We start from the raw sequence: 19,005 nt of genomic DNA on the forward strand, positions 1-19,005 counted from the left end.
TTGGTTAATGCTGAGCAGATGGGGGAGGGGTGCTGCCAGCTCCCTTGGGGACAGTCCCAGGGCAGGCACATGCACATGCATGTGCAGAGGGTATAAGAGTTCCATCCAGTGGATGGTGCCATGTGGACTCCTCTGCCATTAGCACTCATTCACACCATCACGTGCACAAGATGGGGCAAGACAGACAGACCAAGTCAGAGGTGCACACAGGTTCCTGGGTTCGCCCTGAGGTAGCTGGAAGTGGATGCAAACCCAAGGCCTGGCACAAAGCCCTCAGTCTGTGTCACTCAGGCAAGACTCCCAGCTTGGGGTTCCCTCCACCCTGTTTCCCCTCCATCCACTGCAGGGAAGACACCAGGAACACAGAGGTTTATTTCAAAAAATAATTTATAAAAGGCCATTTGCTTCTGTGTTTTCGGCAGGCTTCCAGCCACTCAGCTGGGAACACAGGGGCCAATGCTCTTGCCACCAAGATGCTGGGACAAACAGCAAAGGAGAGGCAGGGGAGGCCTGGGGAAATGGGGTTCGGAGGCCCAAGACCTCTCTTGGTGCAGGGAAGCAGGGACGTTTAGGACAGCTCTATAGCCAGGTCCAGCCAAACCCCTGGACTAAGTGCTAAGGGCCAGGAGGCCAGGCAGAACCCTAACACTCAGGCCACTAGGACACCTGGGTCACGACTCCAAAGACTGGGGTTGAAGTCTGGTTTGGGAATCTGAGGCCAGAGCTGGAAGCCTCATCGAGGGGCCCCCGGAACAAGGACAGACCTCCCCAAGGCAGAACTAGAGATCTGGGACACTACCCTAAGGTTGGGGCCTGAGGCTGCCAAGGTCAAGCACTGCCAGGTTGCTGCTAAACCAGGAGGCTGAGGGCTGCTGGCCTGCCTGCCTGTAACAACCTTGTGGCCCTGCTCATGTCTGCACTCCAGGGAAGGAGAAGGAGCTGGGCCCCAGTGGCAGGGGGTCATGGCAGAAGACAGAGTCGTTGGAGGAGCAGGTGCTGCTGGCATCCCCTCCAGCAGGGGAGTAGGGTCCAAAGGTCAGGCGGAGGTCCAGGTACTATGGGGAACAGTGCTGGTCAGTCTTGGTAGTCGGCTGAGATGAGGCCCAGAGGGGGGAGGGCAGAGGGAGGTCATGGGACAAGAGGAGAGCAGTACCTCCTCGGAGACGGCCAGCAGGACCTTGTCCAGTGCCTCCACCAGCTGCTTGAAAGTAGGCCTCTGAGAAGGTGCTGCATGCCAGCATTCACGCATCAGCCCATACCTGGTGGAGAGGGTGGAGGGTCAGAAGAGTCTCAGGACTGAATGTGGGGGGAGACCTTATGGCAAGGGTATGATAAAGGGGCAGAGTTTGATAAGGGTTAGGTGGGGCTACTCAGAGGAAGGGTCACAGAAACTAGGCCAGGATCTCCCCTCAGATGGTGACAGTGAGTTAGGGGACCAGGTCCTAAGGACAAGGTCAGAGCAGAGGATGAGGACTGTAAAGTGGGAGAGAAGGGAGTGAGGTCTCACAGCTCTGGAGGACAGTTTGGGGGCCGGTCCATCCGATGCCCTTCCCGCAGAAGTGAGAACAGCTCCTCCACAGGGATGCCGGGGTATGGGGAACCCCCGAGAGTGAAGATCTCCCACAGCAGGATCCCAAACGACCACCTAGAGGCAGGAACAGTGCTCAGCAGGGCAGAGCTTTGCTCCCTACTCCTGGGGCTGGGATGGGGGGCCTCACAGGCATGAGCCACCATGGAGGGTGGGGATTGGAGTCTGGGCCCACTCAGGTCCTAGGGTTGTGTGACCTTGGGCAAGTGCTTTGCCCCTTTTGTGGGGTAGGACAATGATTGCTGGCAGCTACTCCAGACCCCCAACCTCCAGGACTCACACGTCACTCTGGTGTGTATAGACTCGGTCAAACAAGGCCTCGGGTGCCATCCACTTTACAGGCAGGCGGCCCTGGATGGGAGAAGTGGGGGCATTGATGCCAAGTCCCACAGGTCCTGGTGCCCCCCACCCCCTTTCCAGCTTTGCCCTGCCTCCCTCACGTTGCTGGTTTTCTTGTAGTAGTCAATGTGGTGGACGCCACGGGCCAGCCCAAAGTCTGCTATCTTCATCACATTGTCCTCTGTCACCAGTACGTTTCGGGCAGCCAGGTCCCGGTGGATGCACTAGGGGCAGGGCAGGGGACTTAGGTTTATTAGGACACATGGCTGGATGCTGGGCACACTGCACTTCACAGTAACCCTGGGGGTAGGCATCATCCACTCATTCTAAGAATGAAGACGTCAAGATGCAGAGAGGGGGAAACCAAAGCTAACTTCAGGGCCCCACCTCTCTCTTGCATGGTCTCTTCCCTTGCCCGATGAGTTAGGGATTGTGTGAGGAAGGAACAGGGACATGCAGTGTCAACTGTGTATGGATGGGGGGTACAGAAGGACTTGGGAACATTTAGACAGGATAATGGGAAAGGGGAAAGAGGGAGAAGATGGGGACATTCAGTGCCAGCGGCAGGAAAGTACGCAGGTGGAGCAGTTAGAATGGTCCAGAGTGCTGCCCACTGCCCATACCTTCCTTGACTCCAGATACTGCATGCCTCTGGCCACCTGGTAGGCACAGGAAACCAGAGCAGGGAAGGAAAGCGGCCCTTCGCTGCTCCTTGGCCCATCAGGGCTGAGGTCGGGGCCTGGGGGACGCCGGGCCCGCAGGAACTCCCGCAGGTTTCCCTTGGCGGCACACTCCACAATCACATACAGAGGCCCTGTAGAGGTGAGAATGGACAGGGAGGCTGCTGAGGCTGTGGCTCCATACCCCACTGTCCCTGTCCTTAGCCCCATTCCAACCCACCTTCCTGAGTACAGACACCCAACAGGTTGATAATGTTCTTATGTCGGCCGATCAGCTTCATCACCTCCATCTCAGAGACCAGGTCTGCCAAGTCCTTGTCGGAGGCATTGTCTGCAAAGGTGACATCCAGGGTGACTATACGTGGGGGAGGTGCAGGGTTGACTATATAGGACATTGAGTGCTGGACCTGGAGTCAGGAAGCTCTGGGCCTGAATTCATGCTAGGCTCTCCGGCCTTTAAAAAGTCTTCTAACGTCTCTGAACGTCAGGATCATCTTGTATAAAATGGGGCAATGGATCATGCCCTACCTCTCACAGCAGTTGCAAGGATGAAACAAGATCAAGGATGTACAGGAGGTAGGCCTCTCTGTGAGTGGGACGAGGAAACAGAGGAGAGGAGGAAGAACTCTGAACAGGAAGACGCTGTGTCTGGAGGTTTGGCATTCGTTCTTGATGGGGTAAGAGCTCCTGGGGGCGGGAAGCAGGCTGGCGCCCTGAGGCCTGTCTGACTGGGGCCTGGTGTCCTTTTGGCCTGAGAATTCAGGGAGCTGCCCGTGAAGTACAGCTAGGGGAGGCTGAGAAAAAGCTGCTCCAGATCTTCTAGGGAAGGCTGAGGACCAGGGCTGACCTGTGGCCCTTGGCCAATGACATACCCTCCCTGCCAAACCTCACAATGCACATTTCTCAATCCCTGCCTCCCAGAAAGCACCAGGTGGCCCCAGCTGTGCAGAGAGGAGGGGGTGGGGGAGCAGAACAATGGTTTTGGCTGCTCTTGTAGAGGAAGTGGGGGATAGCAGTGAGAAGCCCCGATGGCGGGTCCCAGGTGTGTCCTAGGCGCTTTGGGGCTGGTGCTTGGGCTGTTCTAGAGTGGTGGACACAGGGAGAGACTTGGGGGAGGGCCCGGATGGGGAGGCTGAAGGTATGGCCTGTGAGGCTGACATGGTTATCTGAGACCCAGGCTGACGTGGGGCCAGGGCTAACGTGGGGGTGCCTAACCCCAGTCATCCCAAATCCTTGTAGTTGTCATCATTCAAGTGGTTAAGATTTTATGTACCAGGCACTTTCCACGAGCCTCAGCCTGGGAACTATTGTTTACCCCATGTGACATGTGAGGAAACAGGCTCAGAAACGGCTGGCCAGGGTCGGTAGCAGAGTTGGGCCCTAGGCCCAAGAGTGGCATCTTGCAGCCCTTCTGGCCACCAGTGCTCAACTGGTAGCACCATGAGCCCCTTCTGTTAGTCTCACGGCCACAGCACCTCCCCTGGTGTCACCACTCACCCTTGAGCATCTTGACAGCCACTGTGCTGGCTTGGTCAGGCCGGGCGGGGTCCATGCCGAAGGCCTCTGCACGCACCACCTGCCCGAAGCAGCCCTCACCCAGGGGCTTCCCAAGCACCAACCTGGAAATTAGAAAGCCGAGGCCTCAGCCATATGAACATCATTCCTGCCTGGAACCTGAACCTTATGCTCACTCCATGCAGCATACCTGTCCCGGGGGAACTCCCACAGCGGGTCGAGAGGTAGGTCTAGACTCACAAGGCCAGCGAGCAAGGGAGGGCCACTGGAGGAGAGACGAACACCCCGCACCAAGGACGAGCTTGACTTGGCTGAAGAACCTGACTCCAGGGAGAACTGTAAGGTGGGTGACTTGGTCAGCCTGCTAGAGCTGAGCTGGGTTGGGAAGGCAGGCCAAGAGCCTCGCTATGGGGACATAGGAAGGCGTGGGTAACAGCAAGGTACCTGTCGGGCCAGAGGGAAGCGGGACAGCTTCTGCACAGTGGCGGGCCGCCTAGGGTGCCGGCTGATGAGTATCTGCCCTCGATATAGCCCGGCCAGCAGCAGGAGGACAACCAATGCCAGAGAGCCTGACACGTACAGGATGATGTCCGTGTACCTGGCTTCAGGTGCTGGTGCTGTCCATGTGAGGTCCTCCTCTGTCCACAGACAGACACATATATAGACAGAAAACTGACAGGTCAGTGGTCAGATGGCCAGCTCCACATCTTCTAACTCAGGCCCTCTCAGCTCCCAGCACACATGGGGACATTTGACAAGCAAGCTGGAGCTATACGCAGTCCTGCACACCCATACCCCAGAGGCTCACAAGGCAATTGTATGTGGACATGCACAGAAGGACCGCTAATGAGGGATCAAACACACAAATCTGCATGCTATGTCCCAAGCCCCACAGGACACAGCCCACTGCCGGATCAGAGCAGAGTTCCTGCAGCCTCTCCTGGCCCCCTCAAGTGCTCACCTGGCAGCACCGTGAGCCAGGCTGACTGGTAGGAGAGGCCAATGGAGTTGCCTGCCAGGCAGGTGTATTCGCCTGCGTCCTCGGCTGACACGTTCCGAAGGTATAGGACCTCCACCTCTGAGCTATTGATGTCTGCTGTCTGGGGACCGGGGACATAATCAGGGGTCGCCACAGGGCCTGGGGCGATATTGTGGCTAGGAAGGAGGCTGGGGACCAACCCCCCACACCCCATGGGAGAGTAGTAGGCTTCAGGTGCTGGTGGGGGCTAGACCTTCAGGACTTGCACGTAGGGGAAGCCGTCGGCACCGAAACTGCTGCCATTGATGACGATGTGCTTCAGCCACTGGATGTGGGGTTGGGCGTCGCTGTATACCTTGCACAGCAGCTCTACGTCGCTGCCTACCACAGCTGTGGTGTTGGCTGGGAGCCCCGCCTGCAGGATGGGCCGGTGCGGGGACCGCTCTGGGGGCCGGGCCAGGCGGTCAACCCTGACCAGTGGCACCCACAGAAGCACCCTGGTCATCTGCCTCCTGCCTCCCCCCAGCTCCAGGGAAGGAACTTCCTGATATGCAGCTCAGATCTTGTCCACCCCCTGCTTACCATAGCTCCCCATTGCCTTTGCAGTCAAGGACAGCTTCACGGTCTAGCATTTAAAGCCCTCCACGACATGGCTCCCCACTTACATGCCACGCTCCAGGCATACAGCTCTTCACAAATGCATTGTATTTGTCACACCTAGGACCTTTATTCAGCCTGTGCCCTCTGCCTGGATGTCTTCCCCACTTTTTCTCTCAGCTGACCCTATTCCTCCAGGCCAACATTACCCCCTGTGCTTCCCTCTGACCCACTAGGACACTTAGGGCAGCTTGAGCCATCTAAGACCAAGTCCATGTTGCCTGCCAGACTGGGCCCTACCCAAGGGCAGTGTCAGGGCTCCCACCCCCATACCGCCTTGCCTGCCCGTCCGCTCACCCAGCACATCCAGCAGATAGCTGTAGCGGATGCTGCCCATAGAGTTCTCCACGAGGCAAGTGTATGTGCCACGGTCCGAGGGCACCACACTTTCCATCACCAGGCTCCAGTGCTGGTGGCGCAGCTGGGGACAGGGGAAGTGTCCATGAGGGGCCACTCACCTGTGCCCATCCAGGGGTCAAGGGAATGAGGGGGCTAGATCCCGCTCACAGGGGTCTTCTCAAGCTTTCTAGGCCCTGGGGAAGCCAGGCCAAGGCCAGAGACCCTGAGATGAAGGAGAAGGCTCCAGGAAGTGTCTGAGCCCTGGGTCTGGGTCTTTGAGTTTTAGCAGGGGCTCTTCCTGGCTGTACCACCTTGGGCCAGTTTTTCCCTCTCTCAGTTTCAGCTTCCTCACTACAGCCTGGAGCAGGCTCTGCAGGGTCTTATCATGAGAATTAGTTGCTGAAACTCAATTCCTGCCAGTTATTGATCCTTCCCACTTCCCACAGAAAGCTAAGGCTGCGAGATTAAGTCATTTGCCGCAGGGTGGCAGAGTGGGTACTTGAATCAGAGCTGTCCAAGTCCACAGTTTAGTGCTGCTAGGGCCCACAGCTGCCTTCCTCATTAGAGAAGGAATGACTTATAGGTATGAGGGGACCAAGAGGGGAGTGAAAATGGAGGAACACATGGTCTTGGAACCTGGAGACTCACCCGAATGCCTCCAATGCGATGCTCCCCGTGGAAATCCTTTCCATCCTTGAGCCAGCGGATGGTGGGCATGGGGTTGCCTGCAGCTGGACAGCGGAACTTTACAGTGTTCCCAGCAGGCACTGCATGCAGTTTCTTCTCCATGCGCTGAGGGTGTGTCCAGTAGGGTGCTGGAGAGGAGGGGAAAGGAGAACTTAGTGTCCCCAGGATGACCACCTGCTTCCACACAGGTCTCTTCTTCTCAGTGACCAGCTGGGAAGTAGGAAAATGAGTCCTTGAGGACTCACACTGACCTTGCTGGGGGTAAATGTGCCCATTCGAGGGGTTCCCGTGGGCCTTAGGGTCCTTATTACCATTGCTGGAGGTCAAGGAGTCTGTGTCAAGAATAAAAAGAGATGTCTGAGGTCTAGGATGGGGAGGATCTCTCTCCCCAGGCACCCTTTAGCCCCTTCTAGACCCCCTTACCATCCACAACCAAGGTAACATTGTGCAGGACAAGCATGGAGCCTCGTGCCAGGCAGAGGTAGCAGCCAGCATCCTCCGGTAGGAAGCTGGCGATCTCCAAGCGGCCCCTCCAGCCTCGTACCCGGCCAGCAGGTGCTAGGCGACTGCCCTCCTTGTACCAGTGGCCACCACGCTCAGCCCGCCCACAGCATAACCGCACAGGCTGCCCAAGGGCCACGGTCAGCTCCTGCTCTTGCTGCTCTGCGCTGGGGGCCAGGCAGGGCTCTGTGGGCCAAGGGCAGAGGTCAGTGAGCCCCACAGCCCCAGCTGAGGGAGCCCCCTGCATATGGGGAACATGCTGCACAGGCAGGGCACAAGCACCTCTCGACACATGCTGGACACCTGCTGCTCCTCAACTTACACACACATAATCACATGCTACAGATGCTCTGTGTAAGGCAATTACCACGCCTCTGGTGCACATCACACACGCAGTGCAGAGCACACATGCTGAACTGGTCATGCCATTGCCTGACACACACATACATACACACACACATACAACACATGCTATTGATGCCACATACAGGGCACATGCCACATCTCCCAGGCACACCACACTCACAGTGCATATACCATACATGCTGTCTGGGCCTCCCAAACCCAGTGCATAGAACACACACACACCCACCCGCACACACACATACACACACACAGCCGACGGGCTCACCACCAGTTCTGCAGCCCAGCACAGGACCCTTCACCCTGCAAGGTCAGTCCTCTCTCGTGGACACAGAGATAGGTGGATGCTTGCTGGGAGCCAGACACTTTGTCTCAAATGGTTGGGCCCTGCCCTGCTGTCACCTCTTCAAGGGACTGGGCCAGGATCTTCTCCTGCTTTTCTCAGCTAGTAGCCCCCTCCAGGTGCCCACCCCTGCCATCCTCTCTCACCTTAAAGGCCATACCTAGCTCCATTTCCTCAGAGGTCTCAAGGGACAAAGCTGGAGCCCCAGGCACCTCCAGCAGGACCCCCAACAGGGCCAACAGCAGCTGCATATCCTTCCTGCTGCTCACAAGGACCCAAGCTGGGCTTCCCACCAACTGCCTTCCTGAAAAGGAGGGAGAAGAACCCCTGCTATGCATGCACCTTTGTTGGTACTATTCCCCTATTTTGCAGATGAAGAAACTGAGACAGGAAGTGGTTAGAAGTCTTGTACAACCCCTGCCCCCCCCCCCCCCCCCACCACCACACAGCAGCAAGGCAGAGACTGGAAGCAGCTTTGCTGTTGCCAGAGCCCAAAGCTTCTTCACAGTAGGTTGTGCAGGGGGGCAGGGCTGGGCTTCCTGCTCTCCTCCGGTCCTGCTGAGACCTTGGCACAAGTTCACAGAAAGGGCAGTTTGGGGATTCTTTCCTTGGAGGAAAGCAGAGAACGGAGACAGATCTTCTGCTCACTCTCAGCACACATCATTTATTTTTTTGCCGAATAAATGAATTTATTGCTGGAGAACAAAAAAAAATATATGAAATACAATACAAGGCCAAACCTCAGCATCTGGATGTTATCTGATCTGACCCACACTTCTTATAGCATTACTGACATTTTCGTGACCAGCTTTGAATACCTCTGGTGGCAGGGCGCTCACTACTGACAAGGCAGTACATTCCATGGCAAGCAGTTCTTCCTCATGCTGAACCAGAAATGCATGCTGGGAATACCTCTGCTTTTTGTGTCCTCACAACTCTATTTGAGGCAACACGGGCTCTTGCGTCCAACAAAGTGAAGTTCAAATCCTGACTCTAACCAACTTGCAAGTTCCAGTCCCTCTCTGGGTGTCCTCACAGGACTGCTTTGAGCATAAAAGAGAACATATGTAGGGAATACAGGGAGCACGGGATGTTGGAATGTTCTCCTCCCCCTTCCTCCCCACGACTGTCATTCTGGGTCTGCCCTTGGCCAATCACCTCTGATTCTGGTGCAGTTCAGGTGTGATGTACACACCCACCTTATCTGGTTATCCTCCTCCATATGCCACCAAGGATGTCTGCATCCTTGGTGACCAGTATAGTCCCAGGGGCTACTGGCTATCACCTGGGGCTGAATAACAGTCACTAGGCACTGGTGTCTCTGAATTTACCTTGCCCAGGAAGCCAACTGCACCCTTCTCATCAGCTGCTGCCCCCCTTCCAGCTCTGGCTCTGAGGCAGGGGGCACGTAGTTTGTCTTGGCCAAAGCCATTATCTCCCCCTTCAAACTGCTCCTTCCCTGGGTTGCCCCTGAAGCTGGGGTATCATCTCATCTCATGCCCCCTCACCCCTCCTCCACCTCCAGTCCATCTGCCTCCTCAATCCTTCTGTGGTCCATCCCATCACAGTTGCTTGGACCCAGGGCAGGCCATAGTCATCTCTAGCTTGGGCCTTTGCAGACATCTCCCTTGACTCTCCAGCCTCCACTCTCCAGCAGGGCTTTAAAAATTACAAATATTTGCCATGTCACCACCCCACACCCCCTCAGTTTTCAAACCCTTAATGGCTGCCCTTGTCCAGTAGGATCCAATCTACAGTTTATCCAGCATCCCAAGCCGCCCTCCTTGCCCTTGTCAATCCTCTTTGGTTGCACAGTCTGCTCCTTCAGCCTCTTCAGCACTGAAACCACTGACTTTCAAAACTGGGCATATCTTCTCTCTTGCACATACACACCTCTGCGTCCCCATTTCTCTTCTTCATCGGACTCAGATGCCACTGTCCCTGCACACACCCCCAGTTTCTATGGCTCTCCTCCACAAAATCCCTCCACCCTGCTCTGCTCTGCAGGGAGTGCGGCTCTCAGGGTCCACAGCTCTAGTTGGGAAAGGAGTGGGGAGGCCCAGGATTTTATTCCCATTCCGGGCTGCCCTGATCTTGTAACCTCAGGACACTTAGTCGGATCACACGCGGCGGCAGACAGACCAACCCACTGCCTTGTTCAGGGGCTGAAGGGCCTGACACTGTCATCAGACAGTCCTGGGTTCTCCTTCAGCTTTCCGCACTAAAGCGTTGGGGGACCCGGGGCAAATGACTGCACGTCTCGGATCCTCAGCTTCCTCATCTCTACTCGGGGAGCGCAGACAGTCCAGCGCGCGCGGCCAAGGGACCAGCGCGCGTTTTTCCTCCTCCCCCCCTACCCGGCCACCCTGGGGGGAGGTGCAAGCAGGCAGGTCCAGAGGGGAGCAGCAGAGACAGCCGGCCCGCCCCCGCCCCGGTGGGCAATGAGTAACCAGCTCCGCGGCCAGGGTGCTCTTTGGACGGAGCGGGACAAAAGGCCCTGTGTGCGCTGCGGGTTACTGATTTACCGTCCCCTCCACCCCCCTTCCGAGAGGACGCCCAGGTCCCCAGTGCTGGGAGGGGGCAGTCCCTGAGCCCCGCCGCCGCTCGCCCCCTGGCGGCTGGGAGCGCAACCTGGGTTCTCAAGGGGTCCCGGCTCACTTCGAGCCTCCGTGGTCCCTCTCCAGGCACAGGGTCCCAGCTCACCTGGGTCCTCCGCGGCCGCGCTCCCAGCTCCGGCCAGCCCCGACACCCGCTCCTAGTGGGGACTGCAGACTCAGCCAGGGCGCTCCTCCGCCCCGGGCCAGAGAGCCAGGAATGCACCCGCGACAGTGGCGTGGCCGCTGGAGGCCCAGCGCCCCGCCCACCTTGGGCCCCGCCCCTCCTGGACCAGCTCTAACCTGACAGCGACTTGGCGGGGGACAACCCAAGGCCCCGCCCACCTTGGGCCCGCCCCTCCTGGATCAGCACTATCAGGACCACCGCCAAAGCTGCTGGAAGTACAGTGTCCCGTCCGCTTGGACATCAGTCCCCAAACCCAACAGAGCCGAGTGGCCATCTGGGTCAGCCCAATCCCGGGGCCCCGCCCCAGGTTGCTGCACACCCCATCAGACTCCGCCTCTTTTCGATGCACCCGGACCAGGCTTCCAAGTTCTAGTTATTTGCTCTATCCTCTGCTAGTCACCCCTTAGACAGCAAGACCCAGCAGTCCTGAACAGCCAGCCTCCACAGACCTTGGTCCTGCCTGCCTACTTCTGTCTTCTGTAAGTGGCTGGGAGATCCCCTCTGCCCCTAACCCACTCTGTCCGTTCTCTGCACAACTTTCAGGGTGATATTTGCAAAACAAATCTGGGGGCTGCTGGCTGGCTCAGTAGATGGAGCATGGGGCTCTTGATCTCGCGGTTGTGAGTTCAAGCCTCACGTTGGGTGTGGAGATTGCTTAAATAAACTTTAAAAAAATCTTAAAAAAAATACAAATCTGAATGTATCCATCACCCCTTTAAAACTTTCTGGCAGTTTTCTATAATGATTCTTGGCATGACCAGGCCCCTATCCACATCTCCTGATGAATTCTTTATTTCTTCCTTGCTCCCACTCTACCTCTGGGCCTTTGCACATATGATTCCTTCTTCCTGGAATGATCTTTCCCCTCTAGGTCTGGTTGATTCCATTTCATTCTTAGATGTCAGCTCACTTCCTCAGAGAAGCCCTCTGGACCTGTCTGTCAGGCTCCACTTAGATGCCTTCTGTCCTGTGGGCATGGAGAAAGGCAGGAAGTAAAGCACAGATTTCAGGACTCAAATCTCAGTGCCATCACACTTGGAGTAACCTTGGCAGGTTAGTTAGTCCATCCCTGTGTTTTCATTTTCTCAACAGTAAAGTAAGTATAATGATAGTATCATCCTCATGAATTTTTTTGTGAAAAGTAAACATGTGTAAGCCTTTAGAACATTGCCTGGTGTGTAACATTTGCTTTGTAATGTTCACTATGATTATTTAGGACCTGTTACTTTTTCAACTTCATGGAACATTCCAGAATTGTAACTAAAACAGTTGTGTAGATAGAAGCCAGGAACTGCCTACAGACTTCAACACCTGCACGCAGTAGGTGCTGCTCCACCTTGCTCAGGCCTGCCACGCTTGTAAGTACCCCTCCTCTTGAGCATCTAGATAGTGGCCAAATGAGGAGGTCAGCTGACCTTTGTCTTCTGCCCCATCCTCACCTGAAGTCTAAGCCCTCCACTCCTAAGAAGGAGAAGAAAATCCCTTAGCTGGGGTCTCAGACTCACCTCCCAATTCCTCTGGCAGGTGGAGACTTGCCCCAGGGGAACCAGCTTCCTTTTCCATTGTTATGCGAAGGAGTCTAGCTCTCATTAACATTATTCCCAAAGGAATAGACGTCTTTCCTTTGCATAACTAAAAAGCCCATCAAAGGGATTTTTTTTTTCCCTTCTCAAAAAAATAATGGTCTCCTCCCAAAGATTAATCAGAAAATAATTGGCTATCTTTTTTTGTTTTTTGTTTATTTATTTTTGAGAGAGAGAGAACCCAAGTGGGGCAGGGGCAGAGAGAAAGAAGGGGACAGAGGATCCAAAGCAGGCTCTGTGCTGACAGCAGCATACCCAATGTGGGGCTCAAACTAGAACTGTGAGATCATGACCTGAGCTGAAGTCAGACAATCAACCTGCTGAGCCACTTGGGCACCCAGGTGCCCCTTGGCTATCTTTTAAAACCAACTGGTTCTGATTCCTTCTCAGGGTCCTTCCTTGCTGGAACACCTGGAAAGGATAAAGCTCCTGGCACTGGGGGTGCCCAGCAAATGGAAGCCTCCTGCCCAGAGGGGCCTCACCAGACCTCCCAGACTCCTGGAGTGACTCAGCTCCCCAACTCTGGTCCTCTGCTGGCTCCCCTTAGTGAATGTGGTTGTTTGGGGTTGGGGTGAGCTGCCAGCAGGAGATGGACCCCACACAGCTTTCATTCAACTTCAGGCACTTCTCAGGTTTACTGGAGCCAAAGGCAGAGGAAAGGTTTTCATAGCCCAGCCTGTGCATACTCCTTGCCTCCTGAGATGCCCAAGTCCCTTAGACTGGCAACCCTATACCCCACACCCCCTGAGTCTGCACATGCCCTGTTTGCCTCCCATCCCACACTCAATGACCTCTCACACTGACCCTCTGTGGCATGTGATGCTCTTTCACGTCGTTCATTCATACACACATTCATTTGCCAGGTGTCAATTAAAGGTTCACTATATGGTATGCATTGTTCCAAATCGTGGGGATAAAGCAGTAATCCGACCCCCCTCTCCCCTTCAAGGAGCTGCTGACACTGTAGTGGGGAGAGATAGATATGTAAACAAAGCACAGAAGGAGACATGCTGAGGGAGTCTGGGAGAGGCATCCAGGCCTGTCTCCTCATCACGGCCTCACTCTCTTGGTAACAATCTTCCACCAGTTACATTTGCAGTCTTTCTCTCAAAACCTTTCAAACACAACCACACACACACACACACACACACACACACACGCCTAGCAGGGGCTCAGGAGCCTGATGTCCTAAGATCCTGCCTTTAGCTTGCTTCTGCCTTAGTTTCTCCATCCAGAAAATGGGCACACTCCTGCTTCCTTTGCCCCAGGGATGTTGGAGGAAGTGAATGAATTAAGAGATGGGACTGGGTTTCATCAAAACAGGAAGTAGGGGAGGAAGCTCTTGTCTTGGATCAGCTCCCACTATCTGCCAAGTGATATGCTAAGCTAGGTGTTATATATGCATTATATCCTTTGACCTCCCCGTAAGCCAAATGGGGGTTGGAATCCTTAGCTCCATTTTGCAGGTAAGGAAACAGAAGCTCAGGCAGATGGAATGACTTGTCTAAAGTCATGTAGCAGGGTAGCTGGCTGGCTACATGATACAACTCTACAGACCAAGAGTTGCATGCTCGGTTGAGTATGCAATTCTTGATCTCAGGGTCATGAGTTCAAGCCCCATTAGAGCTTACTTAAAAAAATAATAAAAATAATAAAATCACAAAGCAAGTGAACAACAGAACTGAGACTTGAACATTGATCTTCTGGGACAAAGAGAGAGAGCTCAGGGTGACTTTCCACAGAGCTGGGACTTTTGATGCTACTGCATCAGCCTGCTTTCTGCCCCCATTCTTTTTTTTTTTTTTTTTTTTAATTTTTTTTTCAACGTTTATTCATTTTTGGGACAGAGAGAGACAGAGCATGAACGGGGAAGGTCTGCCCCCATTCTTAACTTCAGCCCTGGAAGATACAGATTCACCTGAAGGTGAGTTTGAGAGGGAGCTGGGGCTGGGCACTGATCTCCCTGTCCATTTGGCTAATACTGATGGGACACGTACGAAGTACCAGGCCCTAGGCAGGGGTTTGCAGACTCTGGGCTCCTGAAGTGCAAGGCTAGGCCAGGAGGGACTCCTGAGGCCAGGCCCTGCCCCCCACCTGCCTGGGAGCAGAGTTGGGGGGAGGGGGCAGACGTTGCCTGGTGCCGACCATGTTGCTCTTGGATGGTAGCCGGACCCAGGGAACACTGGGGCTCTTGTGCGGAAGAGCTGCCCTGAGCCCCTGCCCAGGCCCCATTCCAGCCCAGGCCTGGCCCAAGCCCTGGCCCCTGAGCCAGTCCTGTGCTTTCTTGTCTTCTTTCCTTTATTTCTTTTCTTTAAAATGAGGTGTATTTTGAGAAAGTTTTAAAATATAGAAAAAATGCACAGGGTTATATCATATACTTGCTACTCAATTGACAATTGTTATTACTTTACCATTTTTTCCAACCCTTTTTCACCCTGGCTTCTCCCACAGACTCCAGGGAGGTCTGGCTTGGCTTGTCAGAATGGAGGGGACACTGACAGCAACTGAGTGGTGAGAGGTTGGGTGTTAGAGCCAGACTGATGCAGGTTTGAATCCTGAAAGCTTGTGACCTTTGACAAGTCACTTAATATTAAACCTCAGTTTCATTTTCTGTAAAATGGGAATAGTAACTTTTCTGTGAGGACTCAATGTAGTGATGTATTAAGCCTTATGCCAATGCCTGGCATATAGCCCATGCTCAGTAAAAAGTGGCCAATATTCATATTAGTAGCTATGGGTGTAGGTAGGACCTACCCAAATGTATGGGTAACCTACTTTTGTGACCAAGAGGGAGGGACTATTAGGGTCACCCCTCCTCCAGCCCTTATATCTCCTCATTCCCCACTCTTTCAGCACATCTATGTCCAATTTCTATGGGAGACAACAAAGCCAGGAATTGCAAGCTGCCCAGGACATTATGGTAGAGGCAGGGAACCTGGCACTGATGTTGGCAGCCTTAGAGAGCTCTTGGGGAGGCCCCTTGGACGAAGCCAGATAGAGGGGAATGGGCTAGGAGGAAGCTGAGGCTCTTTCTGGGATATTCTGGTGCTTCCCAGAGTCTCAGCAGCACCCTTGGCCCCCTTGTCAGTTGGTCCCAGACACTGTGGATCCATGTCTTGGGAGGCTTTCAGGGTTTGCCAGACTCAGCTCTCTCTAGACTTGGGCCTACAAACGTCATACCTACTGGGGCTTGACAGGCACATATTTTTGGAGGAGAGAGAGGGCCAGGACAGCTGTGAAGTGGCAGAAGCTGGGCATGCAGGGTTAGAGGGTTGATAGTCTGAAAGGAATCAGGAAAGAAGCCTCAGAGGGGCCCTCAACCTCCTCCACCTTGCCTGATGTCCACCTGGACCATGTAGGATTTTGTTTGGGCATAAAACAAAACAAAACAAAACAAAACAAAACAAAACAAAACACAGAAACCCTAAATGTCAAGGGCTTAAACAAAACAGGTTAATTCATCCCTATTAGTCCCAGGTCTCCCAAGTCTGGAGATGGGTGAAGGTGGGTCTGAAATCAGGGGTGAGGTCTCTTAAATTCTCTACACCTTCCCCTAATGGTGGCAAGATGGTGGCTTCAGCTCCTGCCATCACATTTGTGTTTACGCAGAGTTAAAAAGAAGCCACAAAGAGTTGAGTCTGTATCCAGCAACTTCTGATCTTACTTCTTTGGCCAGACTGTGACACATGGGCACCCCTAACTACAATGGAGGTCAGGAAGGTCTGCTAAAAAGAAGGGGTGACTGAGAATTGGGCAGGTAGCTCATAGTCTCTGTATCATCACTCTTCTCTTCAGCACCAAAATGACTTTCTTTCTTTCTTTCTTTGAGGGCAGAAGTAAGTGAAGGGCAGAGAGACAGAGGAGAAAGGGAGGGAGAGAGAGAGAATCCCATGAGGGGCAGAGAGGGGGAAGTGGGGAAGGGAGAGAGAGAGTGAGAGAAGCAGGGCTTGTGCTCACCCAAAGTGGGACTCAAGCTCACAGGATGCACTTATGAACCGTGAGATCATGACCTGAGCCAAAGTCAGATGCTTAACTGACTGAGCCACCTAGGTGCTCCTATTTTTTTTTATTTATAGTTTTTTAAAACTTCTATCCCCTCCCTGATGGGGGCTTGAACTCATGATTCAGAGATCGTGAGTTGCATACTCCACTGACTGAGCCAGCCAGGAACCCCAACAAAATGACTTTTTGAAAACACAGATTTAGGGGCACCTGAGTGGCTCAGTTGGTTAAGCGTCTGACTTTGGCTTGGGTCAAGGTCGCATGATTCGTGAGTTCCAGCCCCGCATCAGGCTCTGCCCTGATAGCTTGGAGCCTACTTCAGATCCTCTGTCTCCCTCTCTGTGCCACCCAACCTCCCTGCTCCGTGCACCAGCCCCCCAGCCCCGTGCACATTCTCTCAAAAATAAACATTAAAAAATAAAACACAGATTTAACCAACTTACTCCTCAGCTTTACTCTCTCCCTACCTCCCAGTGGCATCCCCAGCTCCTCAGCCTGGCCCTCAGTGTCCTTCAAGACTGGCCTCTACTGCTCTCTCCTGTCCTATCTCCCCTCTCACCAGAGATATGGGTTCTGCGTTCCAGCTGCACTGAACTCCAGGCAAGCCCTCCCGAAGGTGTCTGGTTGGTTCACACACCTTGGTGCCTTTGCTCTTGCTGCTCTTGTTGCTGGGAGTATCACTTCCTTGGTCCTACCTCTCCTCCTCTCTTCCCTCCGGCCATCACATCAGATGCCTGCCATTCAGCTTTCTGACTCCTCTCAGGACTTCCCTCTTCTCTGAGAACCTTCCTGACCACCTTGAGCTGGACATTCAAACACACTTCCTCTCTCTGAAAACAGCTCTTCCATTTTCTTTGAAGTCCTAGACTTCCTCTACTCCCAGGCCAACCAGGATTTGGGTGGAGCCAACTTCTCCCTGGTTCCTGTGGTGGGCATGTGCCCCTGGACTTGGCTAATGAGAATATTCCATCCCCCAGGCTATTATTATTGGGTCAGGGATGAGGATGTGACCCAAGCACGGCTAATGAGAGCCAGTCTGGGTCTTTTATTGTAACTAATGGGAAACTAACACTCTCAGAGGTTACTGAGGCGTGAATATGGAAGCCTAGAACTTCTTGAGAGAGGCTGCTTATGAATGAGGCCAACACAGGAAACAAGAAGGCCAAGAGATGGAACATGCCTGGATTTAGCTATGTCTAAAGGCAAAAATTACTACTTTGTCTCATTAATGTGAGACAAATAATTTCTTAAGCTAATTTGCCTTTTTTTTTTTTTTTTTTTTTTTTACTCTTTATAAATGAAAGGCCCCTAATAAATGTCCTCCCCAGTAGAAATGACTCCTCTCCCATGGAGCACCTGGGTGGCTCAGTCAAGTTAAGCATCTGACTTTGGCTCAGCTCATGATCTTACAGTGAGTTGGAGCCCCACATTGGGCTCTATGCTGACAGCTCAGAGCCGGGAGCCTGGAGCCTGCTTCGGATTCTGTGTCTCCATCTGTCTCTGCCCCTCCCCTGTTCACCCTCTGTCTGTCTCTCTCTGAAATAAACATTAAAAAAAAAATTATAAAAAAAGCAAAAGAGGGGCACCTGTGTGGCTCAGTCGGTTAAGCGTCTGACTTCAACTCAGGTCACAATCTCGCGGTCCGTGAGTTCGAGCCCCGCGTCAGGCTCTGGGCTGATGGCTCAGAGCCTGGAGCCTGCTTCTGATTCTGTCTCCCTCTCTCTCTGCCCCTCCCCCGTTCATGCTCTCTCTCTGTCTCAAAAATAAATAAACATTAAAAAAAATTAAAAAAAAAAAAAAGCAAAAGAAATGACTCCTCCCTCCATTGTGTCTCCACTATCCTCTGTTGGCTCCCATGCCATCCTATTCACCTGTTCACATGTCAGTGAATTCATCATGTCATTGCTCCTATTTGTTTAAAATCTTTTTTTTTAAATGTTTGTTATTTTTGAGAGGCAGGGGGGATGAGGGGCAGAGAGGGAAGGGGAAAGAGGATCCGAAGGGGGCCCTGCACTGACAGCAGTGAGCTGGATGTGGGGCTTGAACTCACAAACTGTGAGATCATGACCTGAGCCAAAGTCAGTTGCTCAACAGCCTGAGCCACTCAGGTGCCCATTTAAAATCTTTCAACAGCTTCCTGTTGCTTTTAGGACCTGTATTAGTTATCTGTTGCTGCATAACAAATTACCCCAAAACTTAAGGCTTTAGGTAACAAATATTTGGCTGGCTGTTGGCAGGAGACTTCCATTTCTCTCCACACAAGCCTCTCCACAGGGCTGCATGAACATCTTCATGACATGTCAGCTGGTTTCCCTCAGAGCCAGTGAGTCAAGACAGAAAGACTAACACTGCAATGTCTTTTATAACTTACACACAGAAGTCACACTTCATCATTTCTGCTTTTATTATTTTTTTTAATTTAAGTAGGCTTCACGCCCAGTGTGGAGCCCAATGCAGGGCTTGAACTCATGACCCTGAGATCAAGACCTGAGCTGAGAGCAAGAGTTGGTTGCTTAACTGACTGAGCCACCCAGGTGCCCCTCATTTCTGCTTTCTTCTATTTGTCTGAAGTGAGTCACTAATTATAGTTCACTAGGAGTAGGTGGTGTAGTAGGGGGAGATTAAACTTGGCCTTTTGAGGAGAGGAA

The 19,005-nt window shown here is 53.4% G+C and overlaps 1 protein-coding gene across 8 annotated transcripts; it reads right to left on the bottom strand.

The window, feature by feature from the left end:
* Nucleotides 1-369: 369 nt before the first annotated feature.
* FGFR4 (fibroblast growth factor receptor 4) lies at nucleotides 370-12,282 on the bottom strand. Of its 8 annotated transcripts, none has more exons than XM_047868925.1 (18): nucleotides 11,589-12,272; nucleotides 8,152-8,295; nucleotides 7,208-7,471; nucleotides 7,036-7,116; nucleotides 6,746-6,912; nucleotides 6,056-6,179; nucleotides 5,355-5,545; nucleotides 5,084-5,222; nucleotides 4,567-4,760; nucleotides 4,313-4,458; nucleotides 4,105-4,226; nucleotides 2,828-2,938; nucleotides 2,551-2,741; nucleotides 2,029-2,151; nucleotides 1,869-1,939; nucleotides 1,508-1,645; nucleotides 1,154-1,259; nucleotides 370-1,055 (listed from the first exon to the last, which is right to left on the bottom strand). In XM_047868925.1, the coding sequence occupies exons 1-18, from the start codon at nucleotides 11,662-11,664 to the stop codon at nucleotides 909-911; spliced, it is 2,535 nt and encodes an 844-aa protein (XP_047724881.1). In that variant the 5' UTR covers nucleotides 11,665-12,272; the 3' UTR covers nucleotides 370-908. The 8 variants fall into 8 exon arrangements, 7 of the variants coding, with proteins under 7 accessions (XP_047724881.1, XP_047724900.1, XP_047724891.1 ...); XM_047868944.1 differs by lacking the exon at nucleotides 11,589-12,272 and adding an exon at nucleotides 10,695-11,302; XM_047868935.1 differs by lacking the exon at nucleotides 11,589-12,272 and adding an exon at nucleotides 10,695-11,302 and having other exon boundaries at nucleotides 8,152-8,686.
* Nucleotides 12,283-19,005: the final 6,723 nt, after the last annotated feature.

This window comes from Prionailurus viverrinus, chromosome A1, assembly GCF_022837055.1.
Source record: "Prionailurus viverrinus isolate Anna chromosome A1, UM_Priviv_1.0, whole genome shotgun sequence".
In the NCBI taxonomy this organism is placed as follows: domain Eukaryota; kingdom Metazoa; phylum Chordata; class Mammalia; order Carnivora; family Felidae; genus Prionailurus; species Prionailurus viverrinus.